At 46.9% G+C, this 23,396-nt stretch overlaps 1 protein-coding gene across 2 annotated transcripts in view; it reads left to right on the top strand.

Annotated features, from left to right (window-relative positions):
* The window catches only part of LOC119445451 (zinc finger CCCH domain-containing protein 14-like), a 125,071-nt gene that overhangs the window by 74,316 nt on the left and 27,359 nt on the right, over window positions 1–23,396 (top strand). For both annotated transcript variants that reach the window (XM_037709733.2, XM_037709732.2), the window contains 3 exons: window positions 11,331–11,572; window positions 14,788–14,938; window positions 22,292–22,425. In XM_037709733.2, coding sequence (XP_037565661.1) covers window positions 11,331–11,572; window positions 14,788–14,938; window positions 22,292–22,425 — 527 coding nt within the window. The remainder of the gene's footprint in view (window positions 1–11,330; window positions 11,573–14,787; window positions 14,939–22,291; window positions 22,426–23,396) is intronic.

The raw sequence follows: 23,396 nt of genomic DNA on the forward strand, positions 1-23,396 counted from the left end.
AAGATTGAAGTGGCTCAGAAAGTCCGCTCCCAGGATGGCAATTCTGACGTCAGCCACGACGAAGAGCCATCGATATGTGCGCCTGAGTCCGATGTCTATCGTCATTGACTGAACTCCATATGATGCAATAGCAGTATTATTGACTGCGATTAGGCTGGAAATGAACTTGCCGCATCGGCGATGTTGAGCTGTTGCTAGTAGGATAGATAGCTCAGCTCCGGTATGGACAAGGAGGCGTGTGCCGGTGATGCGGTCGACAACGAAGAAGAGGCGGCTTGAGCTATGGCCAGTGTCGCACTCCGCCGTTAGCGACTGGCCGGTGCGTTTCCCGTCCACGAGCATGGTTGGGTGCAGCAAGTGGCTTGCTCTCTGAAACGGTGGTGGTACCAGCAGACGCTCTGCTCTGCCTCGCTTGAGTGGCTGCGGTGCTGCGGGCTTCGAGCATGGGACGACGAACGATGCCGTGCAGGACGGTGTTTGTTGGACAGGGCGACGTTTTCGACTGCTGCAGCAAGTCGGTCAACTCTGTCCTCTAAGCGACCTAACCTGTCTGTATGTTCGGACATTCCCGCTGCAGCAATAGGCATTTTGCGGTCGGCGATTTGAGCCAGACGCTCGAGAGCCACGTCGTCCGAGCCAGCGAGTATCAACCGTGTTGACTCTGGCACTCTGGCAGTCTCTGCAAAAACAACTCGCGAAGCTATGGCTGTTGACGCTCCTCTGACGCTAGTTGGCCCAGCAGCTGACGCATTCGGTGGAGTAGTTGCGAGGGACGCTGGTCACCGAGCTCTTCGTGAGACAGGAGTTGTTGAAGCCTGCTCTGTTTGGACACCTCAAGACGTTTCAGGATGGTGCTCTTTAGTTCCTCGTAGGGCTTCTTCGATGGAGTGGAGGCGAGCACATCGTCTATGGCGTCAGCGATGTCAGGTGGCAGTGCTGCAACGACGTGGCGGTATTTCGACTCCTGCGATTTGATGCGGCGAAGCTGGAAGCGGGCCTCGACTTGGCTGAACCACACCCTGGGGTTTTTGGGTCAGAAATGAGGAAGCTTTAACTCTGAGGCGTTGGTTGTGCATGAGCTTGAAGTGCCTTCCTCGTCTGACATGGCTGCTGTTTTTCCAAACGTCACGGGTCACCACTTTGTAGCGTACTCGCCCCAAGCAGGAGCGAAATGAAGACGACTACACTCCTTGAAGTTTGGGGCAAGAACTAGTTTATTTTCCAAGAAAAACATGCTTCGAAAACGATAACAGAAAGGGGGCGTGTTGGCTGCATATCTCCCGCGGCGCGCCGGAGATAACGTGAGGCACGTTGGCAGCGTATGCGCCTTGCCCCGCCGTCGTATGAATTGGTATGCGCACACAAATAAAAATGATCACGATCAGCGGGCATCAACGCCCGCTACAACATTGTTTTAAATTGCTAACGTTAAAAGATAATAAAATGTGCCACGCTGCAAAAAAAGAACAACTAGAACAGCAAAAAACTACTCTGGCTCTCGGGCTGTTCACGACCACGCTGGGCAATGGCTGCGCAGTTGTTTGGCAGATCGAGTCGTTTTGACTGTTGCTGGTCAAGTTGCCGTCGTTTCCGGCGCTTGTAAAGGTGGATTTTCAATGTTGTGTCTAACAATGTTAAACTGTTTTCGGTCACTCATTTCTATACTAACAAATATATGCTTTCCCATCTGACTCCCGATTGCCATGACCATCAATTTGAAAGCACACTTTTCTTTCTCATGTAGCAGCGCGCCGCCAAAGTGACACTCAGCGCACTGAAGTTCACTTGCTCAAAGTGCACTTTACTTTGCCCATGTGGCATGGGTATAAGTCTAGCTAAACATGGTTGGGACTGATTAAGCTTAGTCAGTCATCGATAGCTAATCGATAATCGACAAATAATAAATTCTGAGAAATGCTCGGGATGACTTGGTAGTGCAGTAGCCTAGCCGAAATACGTGGCCAATACCTTGCGATAGCCAGTCAATACCTAATCGATAATTGACAAGTAATCAGTAAATTCCGGGAAATACTGGTGATGACGTGGTAGTGCTTAGCCTAGCCCAAATACATGGCCAATACCTTGCGATAGCCAATCAATAGCTAATGAATAGCTAACGGATCAATAATCAATAAATTCTGGGAAATTCTGGGGATGACTTGGTAGTGCTTAGCCTAGCCCAAATACATGACCAATACCTTGCGGTAGCCAATCGATATCCAATCATTAGTTAATCGATAATAGACAAATGATCAATAAATTTCTGAAAATGCTGGGGATGACTTGGTAGTGCTTAGCCTAGCCCAAATACGTGGCCAATACTTTGCGATAGCCAATCGATAGCCAATGAATAGCTAATCGATCAATAATCAATAAATTCCGGAAAATGCTGGGGTTGACATTGTAGTGCTTCGTCTAGCCCAAAAGCCAGGTCTAGCTAGGTGCCCATCGGCTCCGCTGTCTCTTTAGCATTGGGCCTCCAGTGCAAGCTGCACTAATTTTTTTTTGTCACTGCATTGGAAAAAGAAATTCTCGTAGTTCTTATTTTGACTTTAATTTACTGCAGCATCAAATTTATTTAGTATTTGTCACTTGTGGTAGTGCACATAAGGAGACGCAAATGTGCGCTTGGCTGTTAGTGCATACTATCATTTTGTGCATGGTTATGCATATTAAATGCATCCACCTTGTAAATAATGCGCCTATGCCAATCTGTACTCCTTACATACATTGCTTAATGCTGCGTTGGAAGAAAATATCTATTATGGGCTGCCAAACAGAACCTTGGTGCCACAGTTTACAGTGGAATGCGTTTTTTGACTTTGCTTCAGGCTGTGCATGAGGTTACCAAAGCTATGAGTCATAAAAATCTGTGGTTGCAAAAGCAATGCCAAGCCACTGGGCTATCACCGTTAGTGGTAGCACTGAGATTCTGCTGCAGTAGCCCTTTGCAGTTGTTTTTTTTTTCTATACAGTGGAACCCCGCAATAACAAAATCACAAAGGAAAGCGAAAAAATTTGCTTTCTGAAGAATTTTTTTGAAGCAGAATGAGAAAGCACAGATAAATATAATGCATCACGAAGCAAAATTTTACTGTCAAAATTCGGATAGCCTACTTTTGCAGGCCTTGCTCGAGGCTATAGAATCACGTAGCCAACAGCACAGAGTGCGCTCCATGTGTCGGTCAGCGATGGCGGTACTTCTATGGAGTGGTATTCTCGGTCGATCGTTTTCAGAGATACAATCACTTTTGCAACCTTTCGCAAACTCGGCACCGGACCCGGAGCAATTCAGTGCACACAAAGTGTTCCATGCAGGCTGTCGCCCGTCAGTGCCGAAAGCAAAAGTGATCGCATCTAATATCGCCAAAAGTGCTCTACCGATAATATGGCCTCTTCGCGCAAATTTATTTCCGGCAACACCGAATCGGCACGCGATGCCTGTTGGGTGGCACTGAAACCAGCGTTCTTGAAACAAGAGGCGCATATTCTCGAACGATCGCTCTGTCACCGCCGGATACGTGGCAGCCCTTGCTGCAGCCATCATCTCAAGCAGTATAAACAAATCCACGTTGGTAGGATGTAGATTTCTTTGTTTTTGCTGCAATTTCCTCGCAGACTCCCTGCTCTCACTGACCCACTGTGCTAAGTATACAAAAACTGCCGTCACATGTCTATAGAGACATGCAGCCATGCAGTGATTCCACTCCTGTGCCAACTGCGCCAAAGTGCGCCAATTGGGATTTACTGCGCCATCCTGATACAATCCACAAAAATTGCGCCCAACTGCGCCAAACAGTCTCGGATTTGACGACGTCTATCGCCAATTGCATCACCGGGGAATTAAAACGTTCAACGTGACGATAGGGCGAGCCTTAGTTGCAACCTTAGCTGCAAACAGGAGACGAGAAAGCTCTAGCGCGTACGTCCCAATTAAGGTCACTGGAACCTGGAAAGTACCGCAGCCCTTTTCTCTTAGCCGCCGCGCCGCCGATTGGTCAGTTGCCGTCGGGTGATCACTTTCCACTATAGATGGCGGATCTAAGCCGCGCCGGAGGAGATAAGCAGACAGACATCACTCGCACACGCCGCGCGTACGAGTCATCAACGAGGTCAGATTTTGCATTTTGTATAATTTAGTGTATATGTAACTTTCGTAGACTTAAAACAAAACGAAAGGAAATGCCCGGGTGCTGCACGTTCGGGTGCAGCAACCGCCGGGAGTCCGGGAAAGCGCTTTTCGCGATACCAGTTAAGCGGAAAGAGCGACAGCAAGCGCCGTGCTATCTCTGGCTGCACCGGATAAAGATTGACAAGTTCACTCTCACTTGGTGAACTTGTTGATATCGCAAAGCTGAAAAGCTCCTTGCGGTATTTCATCGAACTCCCTAAATGCCATAATGTGATGGAAAAGCTTCTTCGCGCATTTGCTTTGAAGACTGCGGTTTGCCTTGAGTAAACAAAGCGAGGAGATGCTCAGAAATATGCAGAACCGAGCGAAATGTGGCTCGAAGAGCGACGGAATACGGGCGGCTGTGTCAAAAATAACAAAGTGTAGTGAGAAAACCACTGCAATAAAGATCGATCGACCTGTCAATGTTGAAAATTAAAATATAGATTTTCTCGTGTGTTGTTTAAAACAACACGAACATGACCTGGTTAATTCTGTTTTAGCATCCCTTTTCTTGTAGTGCAGTCCAGGACCGTTTATTTTCGTAGAAATAGATCTGTATGAAACATTTCGTGCGCAGTTAAATCAGTAGCCACGTTAGAAAGCGATAATATCCACGCGTATAAACGATTTTGTGGCAGCGCTTGATACCTAGTCATCCGAAAAAAAAAAATCCTGTGTGACACACGAGCATCGGGATCGCTTTGCATTTACAACGGGTGGCGCACAGTTGAATGCTTCACTTTCCGAGTGCAGTAGCCGACCGATTTTCCGGACTTCGCGGGGACTGAAAAATCGAGCAGTCCACAAAACCGAACAGTCCGAGAAACTCGCCCCCCCCCCCCCCCAAGTGAAAAAAATTATGAGGCTTAGAGCGGCTTAAGAAAAACGTCGCACTTTCGCTAAAAAGGCGGAGCATCGATTGCGATAGCCAATTAATAGACAGCGATACGAGTAAGGATGTTAGTTTTATCGGCCCTATAAAGTTGTAAATATGCGCTTATTAACTAAATAAGCACGGGGTCACGCGCGCACAGGTTACATGAACACATCTCGCTCGATGACCGCGGGCATATTGACCTTCGCGCTGTCTATTCTGTCGCTTCAACGCGAACGTCGAAAAAAAAAAACGAAAAAAAAAAAACGGCGCATATGAAGCTAGAGGCACTCGGCGCACGCCCTTTGTACCCATCGCAGATCGCGGGCACACACTTCGGCCACATAGCAGATCGCTTTCAAGATACGGTGCCTGCGCGGCAGCTCCGTCGGCAGCCGCAAGAGCAGAATGCAACTCCCCACCGTCTCCACCATAGAACACCCATACAAACTTAGAGAAGGGAAACTGTACCTTCCACAGTGCAACGGAAATAAGCGTAGCGGTGGCGTTGTGAACTAAAGTATGCGACCGAGAGATGGCGGTGGCAGAATCGAAACTAACATCATCATCATTACGTAGTGAGCAATATGGCCGCTACGGTAGCGGTTCGTAGGGCTGGTCGCGCTGCTCGCTCGCTGGTTTTGGACGTTTTGTTACCGCTTTCGGAGCGGTATTCGTGTGTACTGTACTATAACATGACTACAGATATCTGTTTATGTCGCCAGGTGACCGAGAGGCCTCAACTGGCAATAAAACACTTCAAACAAGTAAGCTTACATTGTTTATTGTCAATGGTGAATGAGGCAGTACATGCTCACAATTTTCGTACAGCTCAGGTGGACTTAATGTTGTCCGTCACCGAGTTTACAACATACAGAAACACAAATAACCATCTATTTAATGGAACGCAAAGCTGAAATCGAGCGAAGTCTCTCATCGTGTTCGGCGTGCCGTAAAGCAGGGCGAACGAAGGTTCAGACAGTGATATGTATGCTGAGCTGCCCTCGTACTTGTATTGCGTACAGTGCTGCTTGACGTTTTACATTCTCTGCGTTCGACGATTTCAGCTAGAGTAAAGAAAGGAACATAAAAAAATGCTCGGCAAAAATGTACTGTCAGCAAGATGAGCTCGAGCTGCAATGTCCTATTGCCCTCGTAGCAAGAAGTGTAGGGGGGGGGGGGGGGGGGGCGTCATGCTAAATTTCACACCACATATTTTGTGCTCTGGATATTCTTCTGCTGCACATTTAGTGCTCAGGTGAGGTTTCCCGTGCTCGTCCACTGTTGATTAGCTGAATGTTAAGCTGAACTTATTCTGCAAGTACATTTCAAAATCTTTTTGGGAGCACACGGCGCTCAGGTTTGTCATCTGCTGTTTGAAGAGAAACAATATTTGTTTTTAGTGATTTCTCAAGTTTGTGAAGTGTGAAATAGGCTGGCCGGTTGTGTGAGCTTGCCTTTTCTAGATATCTCTTATGGTGCAGTACTAGCCTAGTTATTGATTTCATGCAAACTGTATATGAGCCTCTTGTAGTAAACAAATGCAAAATAATGCGTATTTCGAGATCTAATTCTAATCCTAGCACTTGCCATGTTAACGTTCCCTTAGATTTTGTCATGCCATATAAATATATCTGTGTAAACATTACAAATAACTTAAATTGGACCATTAATATAGAGTGCATCATTAGCAATGCTAATAACATGCTCGGGTACTTATGGCACAACTTTTCCAAAGCACTGTCTACTTTAGAACTACAGCTTTACAAGACTAATTCGCTCGAAACTGGAATATGCATCTGCAATACGGGATGCCAGTCGCGTTAATCTTATTACTTCACTTGAACTAGTACACAGTAACTCTACTCGTTTCATTATTTCTAATTATAACCGTACCGCAAGTATAACTTCAATGTAAACTAGTCTAGCACTCATTCCACTAGCTAATCGCCGCAGAGTCGGCCATCTTTTGCTATTTCATAAAATTTTTTATCGCACCACACTTCATGACGACTTCATACTGCGGCCTCGGTGCATTTCAAATTGCGTCGATCATCGCAGTAAGGTAGGGATTGATTCATGTAACACGAAGTCTTTCTTTCATGCCCCGTACATCTCAGAAATGTAACCACCAAGTATCGTAGCCATCACAGATAACAAACTTTTTGCAAAACATTAGCTAACATTGTATAATCAGGAGAATCATTGTGTTACAAGAACTCACTGCACTTGTTTGTTTTACTCTACTACTTTGTAACCACTCCCCTCTTTAATGCGAGGTGGCCCTGAGGGTACTTTAAACAAAAAATAAAATGAAGAGTGACTGCCAGAGTTTCAGTCAACATGAAGTGTCATTTCCTTAAAATTGCATTAGGCGCTTTTGATCATTTTAAAATTCTTTGCATTTTCATGTAACAAAGTATCGTTGTGAGGGAGCATGTGATACTTCATGGTACTAATGCCCGTCAAATTGATTTGCACAGAGCAGATGACAGAGTTTGTGCATTAGCAAGTAGGAGCTTGCTACATTGTTTCTGTTCTGGTCGTCACGGCTATAATGACTGGAAAAGAAACAAGTTGGGACTCAATATGTTACTTCCCCGATTGTCATAAAACGCCCTTAAAAGCAACTAAGCTTGTATGTCAAATTTCTCATTTCCGCTCGGTACGATACAGAACTGTAGACTGCTGCTTTCCTAACAGGGCTCACACCTCTCTATCTGGTAAACTTCCAAACATTTCATAGTGAGGCACGTAGTTCAAGAGGACCTGTTGTCATTATGGTGACAGTTGAGCATCTTGTGGCTTAGCGTGGGCAGCTTGTAGACCAATAATCTCTCTTTTGTCCGTCTTCCTGAAAAGAGAAATGACAAAGCCATGACACACATGCAAGCAAAAAATGGTGAAACAAAAGTTTGTCCCATAATGAATAAATCACGGTTCTAGTTGAAGTGTTCAAATACATACCCTGTGATGATGCTGGCCCTTGATGTTACTTCCAGTGGTGACACATTCACGGTTGACTTGTACGTTCAGAGACAATAGAGTCCAAAGGGATGAGTCCAAATATGAGCAGCGTCTTGGAGGCTGGAATCGAAAGAAAAAAGCGCCTCAATTACTATGGTGGAAGTGTGCCTGAGTTTGTGATTCATGTATGTCAGAGAACAATGCACGAAACGCTCCATGACAGAAAAACACACACACACCAACACTGTTTTGAGTGTGCATTTCTTTCAGTGGTGTCCTTGTGTCGGCTGTGCTTAGTCAAGCCTCGATTAGATGACAATTGTTTCTGCCAGATACTAGTAATAAACAGTCATTTTATTATGTCTCAAATGCAGTTAATCTAACTGTATCACCGGAAGTACACTTGTCACTAATGTGCAGTGAACTTATCGCGGTGTATCATTTATGCAGAAACAGCCAAAACTTTATTATCTATGCCGTACTCATGTTAGCAATTTTAGCAACTTGGCAAAATAGCAAGAGCCTCGTTTGAATTGCTTTGGAAGGGCAATAACTTTATAATTATTACTATTTTCTACTTTTAAGAAATGACGACAGGAATCTGCTTTATCCGCCTCGCACGCAAAGAAATTCAAAGTTGAAAATGCGAAGCACTGCTTTTTTACTCACCGGCGCACAAGCCCAGGGGCTGCAAGGTTAATCCGCTTTCGTGGGTAGTCTTCAAGCAGACTGTGCTCGGTTCCAGCGATGAATTTTCGTGCTGGCCAGCACTTTCTTTTTCGAGCAACACGTCATTACGCGGCCAGACGCGGCAGATCACAAACGGCGGAAGCCGTGCATGCAGCCGTTATGCTAGTGAAACGCCGCCAGCTGATAAAGTTTACCGTCTTTAAACAACTTCGCTTGGTGGCAGCTATCGAATTTTATACGCATAAACTGGCTGAGATATTACTGATAACTAATTAAAACGAACCTGCGTGATGCTGCTCAACATAAACGACCACCCCGCTCGCAAATACTACCGCCGTACAATTTGAATCGATAAACGGCACGCACTGCAATCGATACCAGTGGGCTGCTGCTGATCACACGTGAGTGAGGCCTCAAAACCTTTATTCAAGTAACAAAGCAAGGAATTTAATAACAGAAGTCAAATAAAAACAATACACTACTTATTTTGTAAACAAATGACACCGTAACTGTGTTTTTTGGTTATTATATGTACATTAATAGATCAAATACTGAGCCCCGTTGAGCGCCCCTAGCAGAAAAAACACAAACTAAAGTATGCGACCAAATTACAGTAGCTCCACTTGCGCGCTTATGCTGGAACGCGCCGCGGTTGATTTTTCGCCCTCTGTGGCCATTTGGTGAACTCGAGAGTTTCCGGGGCCTGTCTCCACCTTCTCCCCGTGCCACGCGAGCGAAGTCCGCGCGCGCCTCCGGCCGCCTTCCTCTCTCGCGTGCGTGAGAATAAATTGCGGTTCTGGCTGACCCTCGCAAGCTTTCACCCGCACACAGCGTACGGACCGAAAAAAAAAAAAAAAAAAAAACAAGTGCAGCTTTTTAGAACGTTTTGTCGGCCAAGGAAGAGCAGGCATGGCCTCGGAGACGAGGAGATAGCGTGAGTTTACTGATCTTGAAGGCTATACAGGGGGGCACTGGAAGCCAAGCCAGCGGAAAATCCAACATGGCGGCCTCCAAGATCGGGTAGCGTGGCTCGGAGCGAGCGATTTAGTCCGGAAAATCGAACATTGGCTCCTAAATTCGTCCGAAAAATCGCTCGCGAAAATGCATTAGCTCTATGGGAATCCTGCCGGCACATCTATGAAGTCCGGAATATCCAACAAGTCCGAATTTTTTGAGTCCGAAAAATCAGTCGTCTACTGTACTTGTAATTTACATCGTATCTATAGCTAAACGAAATGCGGTTTTGTTTGTGGATTTCACAGGGCCCACTGCGGCAGCGGCAGCCATCGTGCTGTTCTTCAAGCCTAGAAAACCCGAGGAAGAGCTGCTCGTCTTTTCCGCGCAGTGTTGCCTGCGCTCGCGCCGGCGGTTGCGGTACTTTCAAAGTTCCAGGTTCCAGTGACTTTAACAGTGCCACGCACGGCGCCGACGCGGCGTCTGCCTTGCAAGGCGGCTTGACGGCAAAGTGCGGTTTCTGCCGAGGCTCGCGGCTTCAAGGTTAATTGGCGATTCATCAGCGGACGTTATCTACTCCGGAAACGCAGCTAGTAGCTTGTTTGAAGCGCAGCATGACGTGGTTATAATAACTGCGTGCCGCCAATGTGTCCATCATTTCTGTTTCTGGATATTACCGATGACATCTGGGAAAACTAGCAATATACGAAATGATATCAATTTGTGTCTGTGTGTGTCGCATGCACACAAGTGCATTTTTTTCTCCACGAGATCTGCAATAGATGGAAATGTTTACGAAGCTTCTCGTGAGAACATAAGAATTATTCAGGTAATTGAATGTAAATTGCAACTCGCTTTTTCGAAATACTTCAGGATGTGAAAAATCAGCTGCTCCAAGCTGCTCCAAAATGCCAAATTGCCTGCTCCAAAGTGCTCCAAAATGAAATTTCTGATGCTCCAAAAATTGCTCCAAATCATAAGTCCGCAGTAGCATCACTGAGCCATGTCATTTGAAACGGGCAGTCAACAAACAAAATGGCAGCCATGATGTGTTTCTGGCGCTTGACTGTTCTTGTAAACAAAAATGGCGGTGCTCACCCAAACGTAATGTGGTGGTATTCTACACAATCAATAGCAAAGCAATGGCATTTGAGCACTTTTTTGAGTCTGCTAGCCTTGCACTAGTAGGTAATATGTGGGGTAACCTTCTGGCAAATTTTGTTGATGCAGGATTACAGTTCAGCGACATTTCGTTAGAGAGAGATATAAAATGCATTGAATCCTCTGGGCACTCGATGAGGATACAAAAATATTTTATTGTTTTATTTCGTTATCGCGGGTTTCAACTGTACTCTTATTAACGTGAGCTGCACTCATTGGCTTAAAGCTCTTGGATATCAAGTGCACCTGTATCAATACTCTGTGGTCAACTCCAACGCACGTGTGTCAGAAGAAATCTGCAGATTCCACAAACCCGTCATGCTGCCATTGCATTCATAGTATTCATATCAGTTGTTTTGTAGTTAAATCGAATACCAGTGCGAGAGACAGGACAGACAGTGATGCTTTGGATGGTGCACTCCCTAAATAACTAAATGAATGAATGAATCAGTTGGTCAGTCTTGGCACAGGAACTGTGTGCGATGTGTGAGCAAGGGTGGCCTATTGCAGTGGCCACCAGGGCAGCTCGGGCAGCACACCGACTTCATCCCAGTGGCCGCGCTTTGTGGTCACCCTCGACGGTGTGGACCCAACGAGCTTCAAGAGCAGCAACAGCCACCGCGAGGTACTGACCACCAGTCACGACCTTGAGGAGCTGCCCGAAGAAGAGGACGAGGAACAGCTCGTGCCGGCTGCTTCCCGGAGGCCACCGGTCAAGAGCCGTTTAATGATGGCGCCAGTCTCCGATGCCGGTTAGTGACCTGCACACAAATCAGCAGTTTTGCAAATCACTTTGAGGACTCGCATAATTAGAATGTCCCAAGTGTATGCCTAGGTGTGCTGGGCTGATTGGCGCATGTGGCAGATGAGTTGGGTCAGCCTTTCATTTTGCATTTTGCAGTAGCAGCCAAGGTTGACCTGCTTGAGGTAATTTCAAGGCGAAAAGCACCTGAAAGGAGAGACTTGGTGCAAGACTTCACAGCTAAGACATCACCAGGCCCCATTGCAAGTTTTGGCTATACCCTGGAGGCTGTAAAGCGCCGTCCAAGAAGTGTTTTACCGAAATAATTTTTCAAATTAGTTCATTATTGGTGGAGATAGAACACATTAATTGCCCCGTTATCATGCCGCCAGGAGGTGAACGTCACTGTCAATAGAGACAATCTCTCCCTCTCCTCTGGTAGCCTTCCCAAGTGGTGCTCCTTCCCTGTCTTCTCCCATACCAGAGCCGAGGGACATACCGCAGCGTAAGCCCTGCCTCCTTTCTTGCAGCATTGCGCCTTCTGCATTGTATGATTGGTCATGGTGAGTGACAAAACACGCACTCCAAAAAGAAATGTGTGCATGTCACCGTGGCTCTCTCGCTGGGAGCGCGCTGCCTCAAGAGTGACGGAAGCGCGGTGCTTGCTTTGAAATGTCAGCTGCTTTTGTGGTGCGCAGTACCATTGTACTTTGCATACACAATCGTCAGCGCATCATGTATATGCTACACCGTTTTGCTAAAAATGACCAAGCCTGGTGAGGAGTCCTGATCCACCCCTCGTCCTGGGTGAAAAAACACAGTCCGCAGATAGCATTTGCTGCTGTGAGGCGATTCGTCGGATTTGCGAGTGTCGCACAGCTGCTGCGAATAGATCTGCATCGATTTGGTACCAGACCGTAATTTTAATTCCAGATGCCCGATGAAGCAGCACCGATTAGGCCTAATGGCCTAGGCAAAATTCACTGCTGGCCGATGTGTTAACGGCCTCAAGCTGTCACGGAATGTTTGCCACTAATATGTTCGTATGGGTGGCTCATCAGTGATCGGTTTCAAGATCGCATTTGGAGGTTAGATTGATGGCTGTTGTACCGGCGTGAAGTTCGGCACCACGTATCCAACACAACCTGCGTGCCGATCGGCGGCTTATCAGCCCGATCTTCGCACATGCTTTTGCACTTTACGAAATGCGTGCTACTTTTGTATCTGTTCCCTTTGTCCACATTGCATTGTCATTTCGATCGGTCCTGTCGACCCGGACAAACTCTGTACCAACAGAGGTGGAACCAACAGACTCTGTGCTGTTCTGCAAATTGCAGCGTTTGGGCGGTCCTGGTGTGCGCAATCCCCGCATCGGGCCAACATCGGGGAGCGCTCGCAGTGACAAAGTTCACTACTGCGTCAGCCGAGGTGGAACATCCGAGGCGAAAACGCTTGCTTGGGTGGCATCGAGCACAAGAGGCTTTGCAGCGCAAGCGACATGGCACCGTGTGGGTCTCTACACCGAATAAATGGATTATTCGAAAAATCAAATAGTAAATAATTAACTTGGAAATCAAATTATTTTAACGTTCACTATTTGATTCAATGATATTCGAGTATTTCTCATAAGCATGCAACAAAAACCCACCGTGGTTGTTCAGTGGTTATGGTGTTGGGCTGCTGAGTATGAGGTCGCGGGATCAAATCCCGGCTTGGCGGCCACATTTCGATGGGGGCGAAATGCTGCAAACACCTGTGTGCTTAGATTTAGGTGCACGTTAAAGAACTCCAGGTGGTTGAAATTAATCCGGAGCCCCCCACTACGGTGTGCCTCATAATCAGATGATGGTTTTGACACGTAAAACCTGATAATTTTAAGCATGCAACAGCCCAGTGAAAATACTTCATCCATAAGACATCAACTGGACTCAAGTTTTGGATACCCTATTATGGATGTGCGAAAGATATCACTCATGGACGTGCTTCGGATATCCAACCACGTAGGTCCCATGGCTATCCCAAATTCACCTTTTTCACCATACACGTGAATATTTGTTCTCCAGTCAAGGCTTTTTCTTTGACTTGCAACAAAATTATGTTTTGTCGTACGTTCGAATTACACTCCAGAGCTATCCTGTTTGCAGCTCGTGTGTACGTCGTACTTTACGAATTTTCTGACGTAATTTACTTTGAAAACTTCAGTTAGTTCAATAAGTCACTCGCGCTAAGTGGAAGGTCTTGAAGAATGAGGAGTGCAGTAGGAACCTCATTGATAGGATCCCATTACGTACGATTTCCCGGTGCCAACATTTACGATCGAGAACACAGAAAATGACCTAACAGAGTTAACCTTATTGATGCAAAAACATCAAATGGCCCATTGAGCGAAAAAGCCAGCATCGTGTCATTTGTAACAGCAGAACAGCCCATAAGCTCCCATTGTCCATTGGCGGCGAAGCCACGGCACGAGCGCGCCTTGGCGGAGCAGAGCGGGGGAAAGGAAACAACTGCTGCCGCACTAGTGCACCAGGTGTTGCGTGAGGGGAGAGGGCATTGCCATGTTGGTGGCATGCGGCATTGCCACCGCAGGCCGCTGCTGCTTGCTGGCTCGGGCAGCACGTACCGCTATGGTACAGTACTTGCAGCACAAAACTCCGACCGCTCAGCGCCATTCAATTGGACATTAATGCTTTCGCATTCACAACTCTTGAGAAGTGCTTAGGTGTCCTCGGAATTTTCTTTTACCAGTTCATACATTCCTGGAAAACACAATCTTTCGGCACAAATTTTCAGTACATCACCAAAGTGCGATATTAGGATACGTTTTCCGGCCACTAGATCCCATGTAAACAACAAAATGTGCAAGGTGCCCGCAATTGAGAACAGTAGTCGCCCGCCGTGGCAGCTTCCCCGCAATACTCGCCCACCCATCTCCCGCGAACGCACCATAAGGTGTCATTGTTGTCACTGGGAGGCCTCGCTTCATGAAATGAAAAAGCTGGACTGGTTTCTCAAGCAGAATCTTGGTTTGCAGCCCGCTGGCATGTCACTATTTCAGAAATCAGAGGCGCAAAGTAGACGCGAACAAAGAACACATACAACAGGACGGTGCCCATCGCATCGTATGTGTTTTTTTTGTATATTTTGCATCATTGGTTTTCTAAAGAGTTTCTTTCCTTCTTTCATTTACTTTGCTTCAAGGGAGTGTGAATGTGTCTGGCGCAGAGCTGATGGAGGAGGCCTCTGTAGTGGAAGAAGAGGAGGAAGCCATGGCAGTGGACAACGGGGCCCCCCAAATCCTCGAGAAGTGTCGCTACTGGCCTGCCTGCAAGAACGGTGACCGCTGCCCCTTCCACCACCCGAGTGTCCCTTGCAAGTGAGTTGCCGTACACTCTGGAGAGGGCACCGCCAGTCTGTGTTTTTTTTTTTTTTTTTTTGTCTCGCTCACAAGATATTGCTACACTAAGTGACCCCAAAGTAAAAGTGTGATGCCTCAGTACTTATGGTGTTCAACTGCTAAAGACGACGTCTGAGGTGTGATACCCGGCTGCAGTTGTATTATTTATGTACTTGGACTTCGGTGCACTATCTCAAAGTACCATCTACGAAAAAAAAAAGTACTTTCTCGTTTTTGCAGTTAAATTTTGCAGAACAATTCTGGAACTTGATTGTGCGGCAGACATGCGTGACATAAGTGAAGCATTGCGAGTGACCATGCTGCATGTGCTGCTCTCTGAGGCAGCGATGCCATTAGGCCTCCCAATATTGTCGTCCACTATGGCATTGCTGTTTGCACATTGCAAATGCTTTGTGGCAATGGTTTGCCACTTCAGTGTACCATACCTGCCCACTCTCCCGAATTGTCCGGGAGCCTCCCGAATTTTTCTCGCATCCCCCGATTGTACGGACGCGATCTCAAATCTCCCGAAAAGTGGCTGCCACTTTTTTTTTTTTTTTCTTTACGGCCTGTAACCATGCGAAAAAACGGCTCGGGAGCAGTTCGTCACCAGCATGCACCGTGAATCATGGTAGCGGTTGCCGGCACCACCACGAACACGAGCACCCGCAGCCGACAGGCGCTGCCTTATTGGATTTTCCGGATTGGCTCGTCTCAAGCTGCGTCAACCCGGTTGAGAGTTTTTAGCAATCGAGTCGTTATATGACCGTGAGTGCACTTGGCTTCAGTTGGCTTTTTCAGGTTGTCAAGTGGAGTGCGAATGCCGATCCTACTCTGTTTCCCTGAGTTTAGTTGGAACGATCGATGGCACTTTCAAAAGCCAAGATTAAGTACCGTATTTTCCGGTCTATTACTCGCACCTTTGCATAAGACCCCCCCCCCCCCGCCTTCCCCTCAGAACGGCAGTTTTTCCGGAAAAAGACGTATATAAGTCGCACCAGTGTATAAGACGCAGCTGTTCGTTCGGTAAGCGAATAAAAAAAATTACAGTGACGTTTCACTCGGTAAACGCGGGTCACGCGGAAGCATACGAGGGCCATATATTTCCACTCCAGGCGCATTTCTGCCGACGTGGCTAACGCGATATTTCATATAAAGTCCAAGGGCAATAACATCATCCCCGTGCTGTATGCTGTATGTGTGAGTGAAATCCTGCGACGGTGAGCCGAATCCGCACAAGGGAGGAAAGCGGGAAGGTGCGCTAGCGCAGAAGGTAGGGTGGGGGCGGCTTGTACTGGGGTAGCAACTGCGTGGTTTGCGCAGCGGCACTTGCTGTATCTTGATAGCGATCTGCAGATGCGACGACTTCGGGGTCGGTCGACTCGCGGTCGTCCTGCCGCCGCTTGCGTTGCTGCACCGTCCTCCTCGCACGGCGCTCGGGAACTCGATCACGAAAAGAACCCGGCACCTCGATATCGTGCACAGAAGCCGGAGCAGTTAAGCCAACCAGCGCGCTTTGCGTGGCCATAACATTGAATCCGATTCTGACGGCAGTTTTTCTGTGACAAAAAAAAACAAAAAAACGTACATATGTCGCACTGTTCTATACGACGCACCAACGAAAAAAAAAAACGCATCTGATACACCGGAAAATACGGTACTTGCAACTATTTCTGAGACCATACACAACTGAGTTTCTGTGCTTTGTCACTTCGCGGAGTCGTGACAAGCATGGACTCTGTACCACATGCGCCGTTTCGCACGGCGACAAAATTTTTTTTGTGTGGGGCAGGGACCCGAACTTTCCTGACCCCCCCCTCGCGTGGCGGTCCCCCGAATTTTCATGTTGCGAGGTTGGCAGGTATGGTGTACCTTGGTTGTGTTTCAGCATATCTGAACATTTGTGTTGAAATGTGCTGTAATACCTGTCGAATTAGTAGTTGCACTCTTTTACTGGTGCACCTTTCGCTCACATTGCACATCCACGGCCGCTGGATAAAAAAAAAAGGTGCGGCCTGCCGCGTCGGGCACGCTGCTATGGGAGCGAACATGACGACCGTATTTGCATTGTCGGCTGCTTGGCTGGGCAGAACAGTGCTAGCTGGCGGGGATGGAACGCATCGGCTTGCGCGCGCGACGGCGTTCCAAGCGCGTTCTGATGCATTTGCTATGCCGATGCCAGACAACAGCCCCTGGCGTGTGGCGCCGCGGCAGATCACACCGTTTTCGATGCACGCGGCAGGCCGCACCTTTTTTTTATCCAGCGGTCGTGGCACATCTAACATAACATCAAAACATGACGGAGTTCACAGGAAGACAGAGAATAAAAATTATCAACTCAAGTTTCATCTTTCTGTGATCCCACTCCTGATGACATCTTGCCAGTGTGTAATAAAATCCAGATGCTTATAAGCTAAACCTCAATATAACGAAGTTGGTAAAATTAGTACTTTACTTTGTTATATTGGTATATTGAATGGCCTTTTATGCACATAAGTACTCACCGACAGATTATTTCTTACTAGGAAGGGGCTGCAAAATTTTCCAAATCATCAGGCAATTGAAAAAAAAACTAATTTCAATGAGAAAAATGTCTTTTTTTTTTTTGTTGAATTTGAGTCTGCAACCAAAGATGCAGTTTCACGCCGTGTTGACAATATCTTAACATTGGCATTACGAGGCAAACCTGCAATGCTTTCGCGTCCACTCCATCCCCGTGGCTGATATTGTTGGACAACACTAGCATGCAAAGTGCAGGCAGAAGGGAGTGAACACCATGTGTGCCTCTCGTTTCAACGCATTTAGAACACTAGAGATAACACGACCTCTCCAGCATTAAATGTGGGGTGAGACAGCTGAAACCTTTGCGCCCACCACAGATTACCTCTAAGATGGGGTGCATGGGCCACATATGCACTAAGCTGTGCTGACAGCCATGCGCAGCAACAGCCAGGCTAGAGAGGACCTGTACTAACCCGGTATTCCTTCATGGTGGCAGTGAAATTTTGCCATATTGGAAGTTATAAAAAAGTTAAATAACATATAAACCCTGTGGGGTCTTACATGTGCTCTTGGGACAAAGGAACGACACTACAGTAGTGCAAACAATCAAAAGGGCATTTATTGCACCTTTCATACACTAATGCACACTAGCCAAATTACAACCAATAGAACATTCACACGGGCGCGCGACAAATCAAGGAAGTTCGACTCACCGCGACCCGATAGCGAGCGAATATGCTCGCCCCATGCTACGACACCATCGCCTAGTCGTTCGCGTGTACGGTCACGCGAACGGTGGCGCGCTCGAGCGATCCGTGTTCGTTCATACCGGTGTCCTGCTCTAAGCTTCGCGCGACGGTCGCGTGAAGCGGGCCGGCGCACGCGCGAAGCGTTCATGCGTGTTGGCCGCCGATCCCAACCCAAAGAGGAAGCGCCGTTGACCTTTTTCTCCCAAGTCACCCCGCCGTTCAGTGGCGTTAGCATCGCGACACTCGCGCCATCTCTCGCAATGCGCCGCAACCACCACGACCGCCGTCGGCACTTAGCTACGCGGTGAAGCCGGATTACAGGAGACGCGTTCGAGTCGCGCATCTCCACAACCCTAATATAGGTCGACCCCTTAACTTGAAGTGAAAGATAAAAAGAAAAAAATTGTCAGAACACATTCATTTCAATATTAGCGCTGCAGCTTTGCGGCGAATTGACTGCACTGTCACCTGTAGCGAGTGCGCACGAAGCTCCCACTCAATATCAACAAGTGTGCCCTTAAGCTTAAGGTGGATGTGCTGCATGACACCTGTCAAATAACGTGGGTAGCATGCCCACAGTTTTCCTTTTTGTGCCTGCCAATATTGCATGTGTTTTTTGCAGAAATACCACGCTGATCAGCCATATTGTCATTCGCTTCTGTGAAGTCTTCAAGTTTTATCTTGAATTTTGCTGAAAACTGTCTCAACAAGACATCAATGATCAAGACATGTTTTACAAAATTGCAATATACATATACTTGTTACAATACAGTAGAACCCCACTGATACGTTTTTCATGGGACTGTAAAAAAAAAAAACAGAAAAAAAATGTTACAGCTGGAAAATCCAAAAGCCGAGAAGAGGGGAAAATTGCGAAATGAGAGTAGTGGTGAACTGCACACAATTTTATTTTAATTCTTACATTAGAAAAAAAGTCATAGTTTCATCCGAAAGCCGTAGCATCGATTGCGATAGCAAATTAGTAGACAGCTATACAAAGTAAGGCTAGTAGTTTTATCATCCGTGTAAACTTGTAAACAAGCACAGTGTCAGCGTGCACAGCCAACGTGAACACATCACACTCGATGAGCGCGGGCAATCGCTGTCGAAATGCTGGCGTGAGTGATGTGACCTGCGGGCTGTCTATCACTTCAACGCAAACGGAGCCCCGAGAACACACAGCATGCACAAAGCTACAAGCTGCCGACGCACCTACACTGCCTAGACGCAAGTCGCTTTCAAGATACGGCCCACGCGACCACGTGCCGCCGCACAGTACGCAGTTGATGCCAAAGTACAACATCGCCCGCTATCCCTCCCTCCCCCTGCCCTCGGTGCCTAGAGCGCGACGGAAGAAGGCGCGCTTCCTCCCCGCTTTTCCTCGTTGCGCGCACGAGATTTAGCCGCGGTCGACGGCTCCCCTCGCATGCTTTCACTCGCACATACAGCATGCAGCCACGGCATTATCGCCCTTGGACTTACTACGGAAAACTAGCGTGAAAAAGACATGGACGAGCAAAAAACTACGAATACGAGCGCTCTTTGTTGTTTCTTGCTCGTACACGTCTTTTTCGCCCTAGTTTTTTCTTAAGATGGAACCACACCAACTGGCCCAGCTCTCAGTTTTGATGTTTATACGGAACATCTATGTGCCAAAATCAATTTTAGCACCCCATTGCGTCATAGACACCATCCTTCAATAGCAAATACGGATCTCAAAGGCCATGCTTTTACTGATGGAAACTGAAAATACGTCATAGGTGTTGCCCCAGGCACTTTGGGTGGCCAATCCCATCGTCAAGCCACCAAGCCAAGCGACATGAAAAGTGAACATAGCCACTCGGGCCGGCGTGGGGTGGCAGTTCGTAACGCATGATGCGAGAACGGTCCCACAGTTGCGACACAACTGGGAGGTTACCAATCCATTGGGTCCTATGAGAGCTATGCCGGGACCGGCCGAAAACAACGTAACAGCTGGGAAAACACCGCACCTGGGAACGTAACAGCGAGGTTGTACTGTATAATGGATGTGTAGCAAGACTACACTGAATGGTTTGGAAATGTTCAGTAAACTTGCCCAGTTAATACTGGAGAAGTCGGAGTAGCTGTTGGGAGCATTCATTGTGTTTTGCAAACTTTTTTTTTTGTGAACTTGCTAAGTGATCAAGGCTAGACATTATTAATATCATTGGAATATACATTTATTTCTTTTTATTTGGTGATGTTTACCCAGCCTATACTGGAGAAATCTCAGCCGCTATTGTAAGCGTTCATTTTGTGTTGTGATCTTGAGAAGTTATCAAGCCTAGACATTTTTATTATAATTGTGATATACATTTATCTATTGTAACTGCAATAAAACTAGTCATTTTTTGGAATGTTAAAGTAAAGAAATCCTACTTTGGATGCCGCTTTGAGTCCTTGAGAAACTTGTGACTCGACCTGGAAAGTCCTGGAATATCCTTGAATTTTTGCCTTGGAAACCTGTACGAACCCTGCCTAAGCGCTGCCAGGATGGATGCTGCTGCTATTGCAATCACCACTGCGGTCACCATTGGGGTCAGGCAACGCGTGTGATGAGCAGCGATGTTCGAATTATCCAGCGAAGACCAATTTTAGGATAGAAATAACAAAAGTTTGGGTCCGTAGAATTGCATGAGTGTAGGGATCAAATTAATGGAATTCTACTGTATAACGAAATTCTCAGTGTAACGAAGTATTTAACTTTTTATAACTTCTTGACCATAGAACACTATTTATTTAGAACGTCGGTACAGTCAACGTCCGGTGTTCCAGAAGCCCGATCTTTCGGGCATTCCGGCTTCCGCGGCACCGCCACGTACCCCATAGAGTTGATGTATAAGAACGTATGAAATTTCGGGCGCAAAAAACGTCGCCGTCCGAGACGATATTAATTGTAGCCACCACCGCCACCATTCTGATTTTTGCGCCACCTGAACCGGCGCTCTCGCCCGCAGATCTGCTGGTAGCCATAGCCACCACCGCGGCAACGCTAGGCCTAGCTACTTCCACATTCGCTACCAAGCTTCTTGCTGTTCGGTGCCTAGGGTTTCATTAAAACAATTCGCCACTGTTAGCAATGGAGCCGGCTTCACATTTGGAATCCTCGCAAATGGATTCAAAGCTCGAAAAGAACAGCGCGTTGCAAAGTGCCAGTTCCCGAAAGTCAGCTTCGCCTCAATACAGCAGTGTTACGCAGCGCAGCATACGCGAGGTATTGCAGTGAAGCATAGCAAGAGTGGGAAGGGGCAATTGTCACGGGACACAGTACATATTCCTTATACTCCGTGCACCCGCCGTCTCCTATCACAGTACAAGCTACGATACGCGTGTACTGGCAGGCTTTCAGAACTATTTCGGACGTGCCTTTGGCAATTTGAGCCCTTTGGGACAGTAAAAGACTTGCACTCTTTTCTTTTTTTTTCTTTCTTTTTGGACTTACCGATTTTTCGGAGGTTTTCGCACCCCCTAGGGAGTCCGAAAAATCGAATGTTGACTGTAGCGTCATCCCGCTGCTGGTGACAATAACAGGCGTGAGGACGGACTACACACAAAAGTGTGGCTGGCTTTGCTTTGTACCGCCGATGTGAAGATATCATCGAGACAGCATGAAACTATCTTTTGTCACCGCCTCTCAAATTTAACAAAATGATTTTTTTTTCTCATTCGGAATTTGCTTTTTCTGATAGCCTGATAACTCGGAAAATATTGCGGCCCCTTCCATGTAAGAAAAATTTATAGGTAACTGTGCTTACTTATTTGCATAAATGGTCTGATTTCAATATAGTGAAGTTTTGATATAACAAAGAAAATTGCCGATTTTACCAACCTCTATATTGAGGTATAACTGTATATATTGCATGCTTGACCACTTTTTTAGTTTCCCAGTGGTGTCAGCACGCTCACCTTAGCACTGCTGGAGGCTACAAACTGAGCATCAGTGTGAAGTTACAAACGAAAAACAAAAGTGTCTTTTAACACTTTTTCATTGGACAGTCTTTGGAAAACAGTGCCCTACTTAGCGACTTTGTACCAACCCAGCTTGTTACGTTATGTGCAGGGCATTCCCGAACTGCAAGTACCGGGACAAGTGCCTTTTCATCCACCCCAACTGCAAGTACGATGCCTTCTGCAAGCGCAAGGACTGCCTCTTCACGCACGCCAGCCGGCGCAGCTTCGCCTGCCCACCGCCTGGTGAGCATTTCCCAGTTATCTGCGACTGATGCACTGTTCGTGATTCAGACAGACGGGGCGTGATGCAACTGGCACGCTAGGAATGGCTGACAACAGACAAGACGTGAGCTGTTTGTTCTTCTTGGGGTCCCAATTGCTTTGCGCTGCCTGCTTAATTAAATAATGAACCTGTCTCAACTTCCCCTACCTCTCAGTGCTGCTACACTGAAGTGGTGTAGTTAGGGGCATGGCCGAACTAGCCTAAGCTCGCCAGCAAGAAATGACAGCACCACATCGTTGCCATGGCTCAAAGGCGGCGATTTTTGCCGCACCTATATATACATTCAGAGGGCGACACTGTTCAGCCACTTAGGTGGAGGTGTTTTGCACACCTGAAGTATGGTCGTTTCAAAAATCGATGTGATGATGCTGTCACACTCAGTGGTACCTATCCAAACAAGGCAGACCAGACAGCAGTACCTATTGTGTGAATCCAGATAAGAACAAACAGGTGGTCCTGGTCACCATTCCTGATTTTGATGAAATTTACTTTAGGTGCAGGTTTTGGGCCCAGAACAATGATTCTGAACTTAGATTTATGAAAAAAAATGTTGTTCGCCTGCAAAAAAATTCACAATTTTGGCCGTTGAAAACGCTTTCCCGCCAGTTTTGCGATTTCTGAACTTTGAGCGCGCATAAAGAAACAATGGTACACAATTCATGAATTTATTGCTCCAGACCAGGGGTTCTCAAGTACGTTCATCCCAGGGAACCCTGCTAAGCTCCATAAAATGCCAAGGTCCCCCCCCCCCCCGATTTAACCGAATCGAGGGTATCAAGAAAACAAACAAATGCTGCACTACGTCAACACGCTTTTATTTACTCAATTAATCGTCAAATCTTGTTTCTATTTAGCACAAGACCAGTGCGGAAGCTGAAATTCTCTTCATCTCATGACTGATTGGCGCTAGCAGCGGCGAAGGCCTCGCGAC

This window comes from Dermacentor silvarum, chromosome 3, assembly GCF_013339745.2.
Source record: "Dermacentor silvarum isolate Dsil-2018 chromosome 3, BIME_Dsil_1.4, whole genome shotgun sequence".
Lineage (NCBI taxonomy): Eukaryota > Metazoa > Arthropoda > Arachnida > Ixodida > Ixodidae > Dermacentor > Dermacentor silvarum.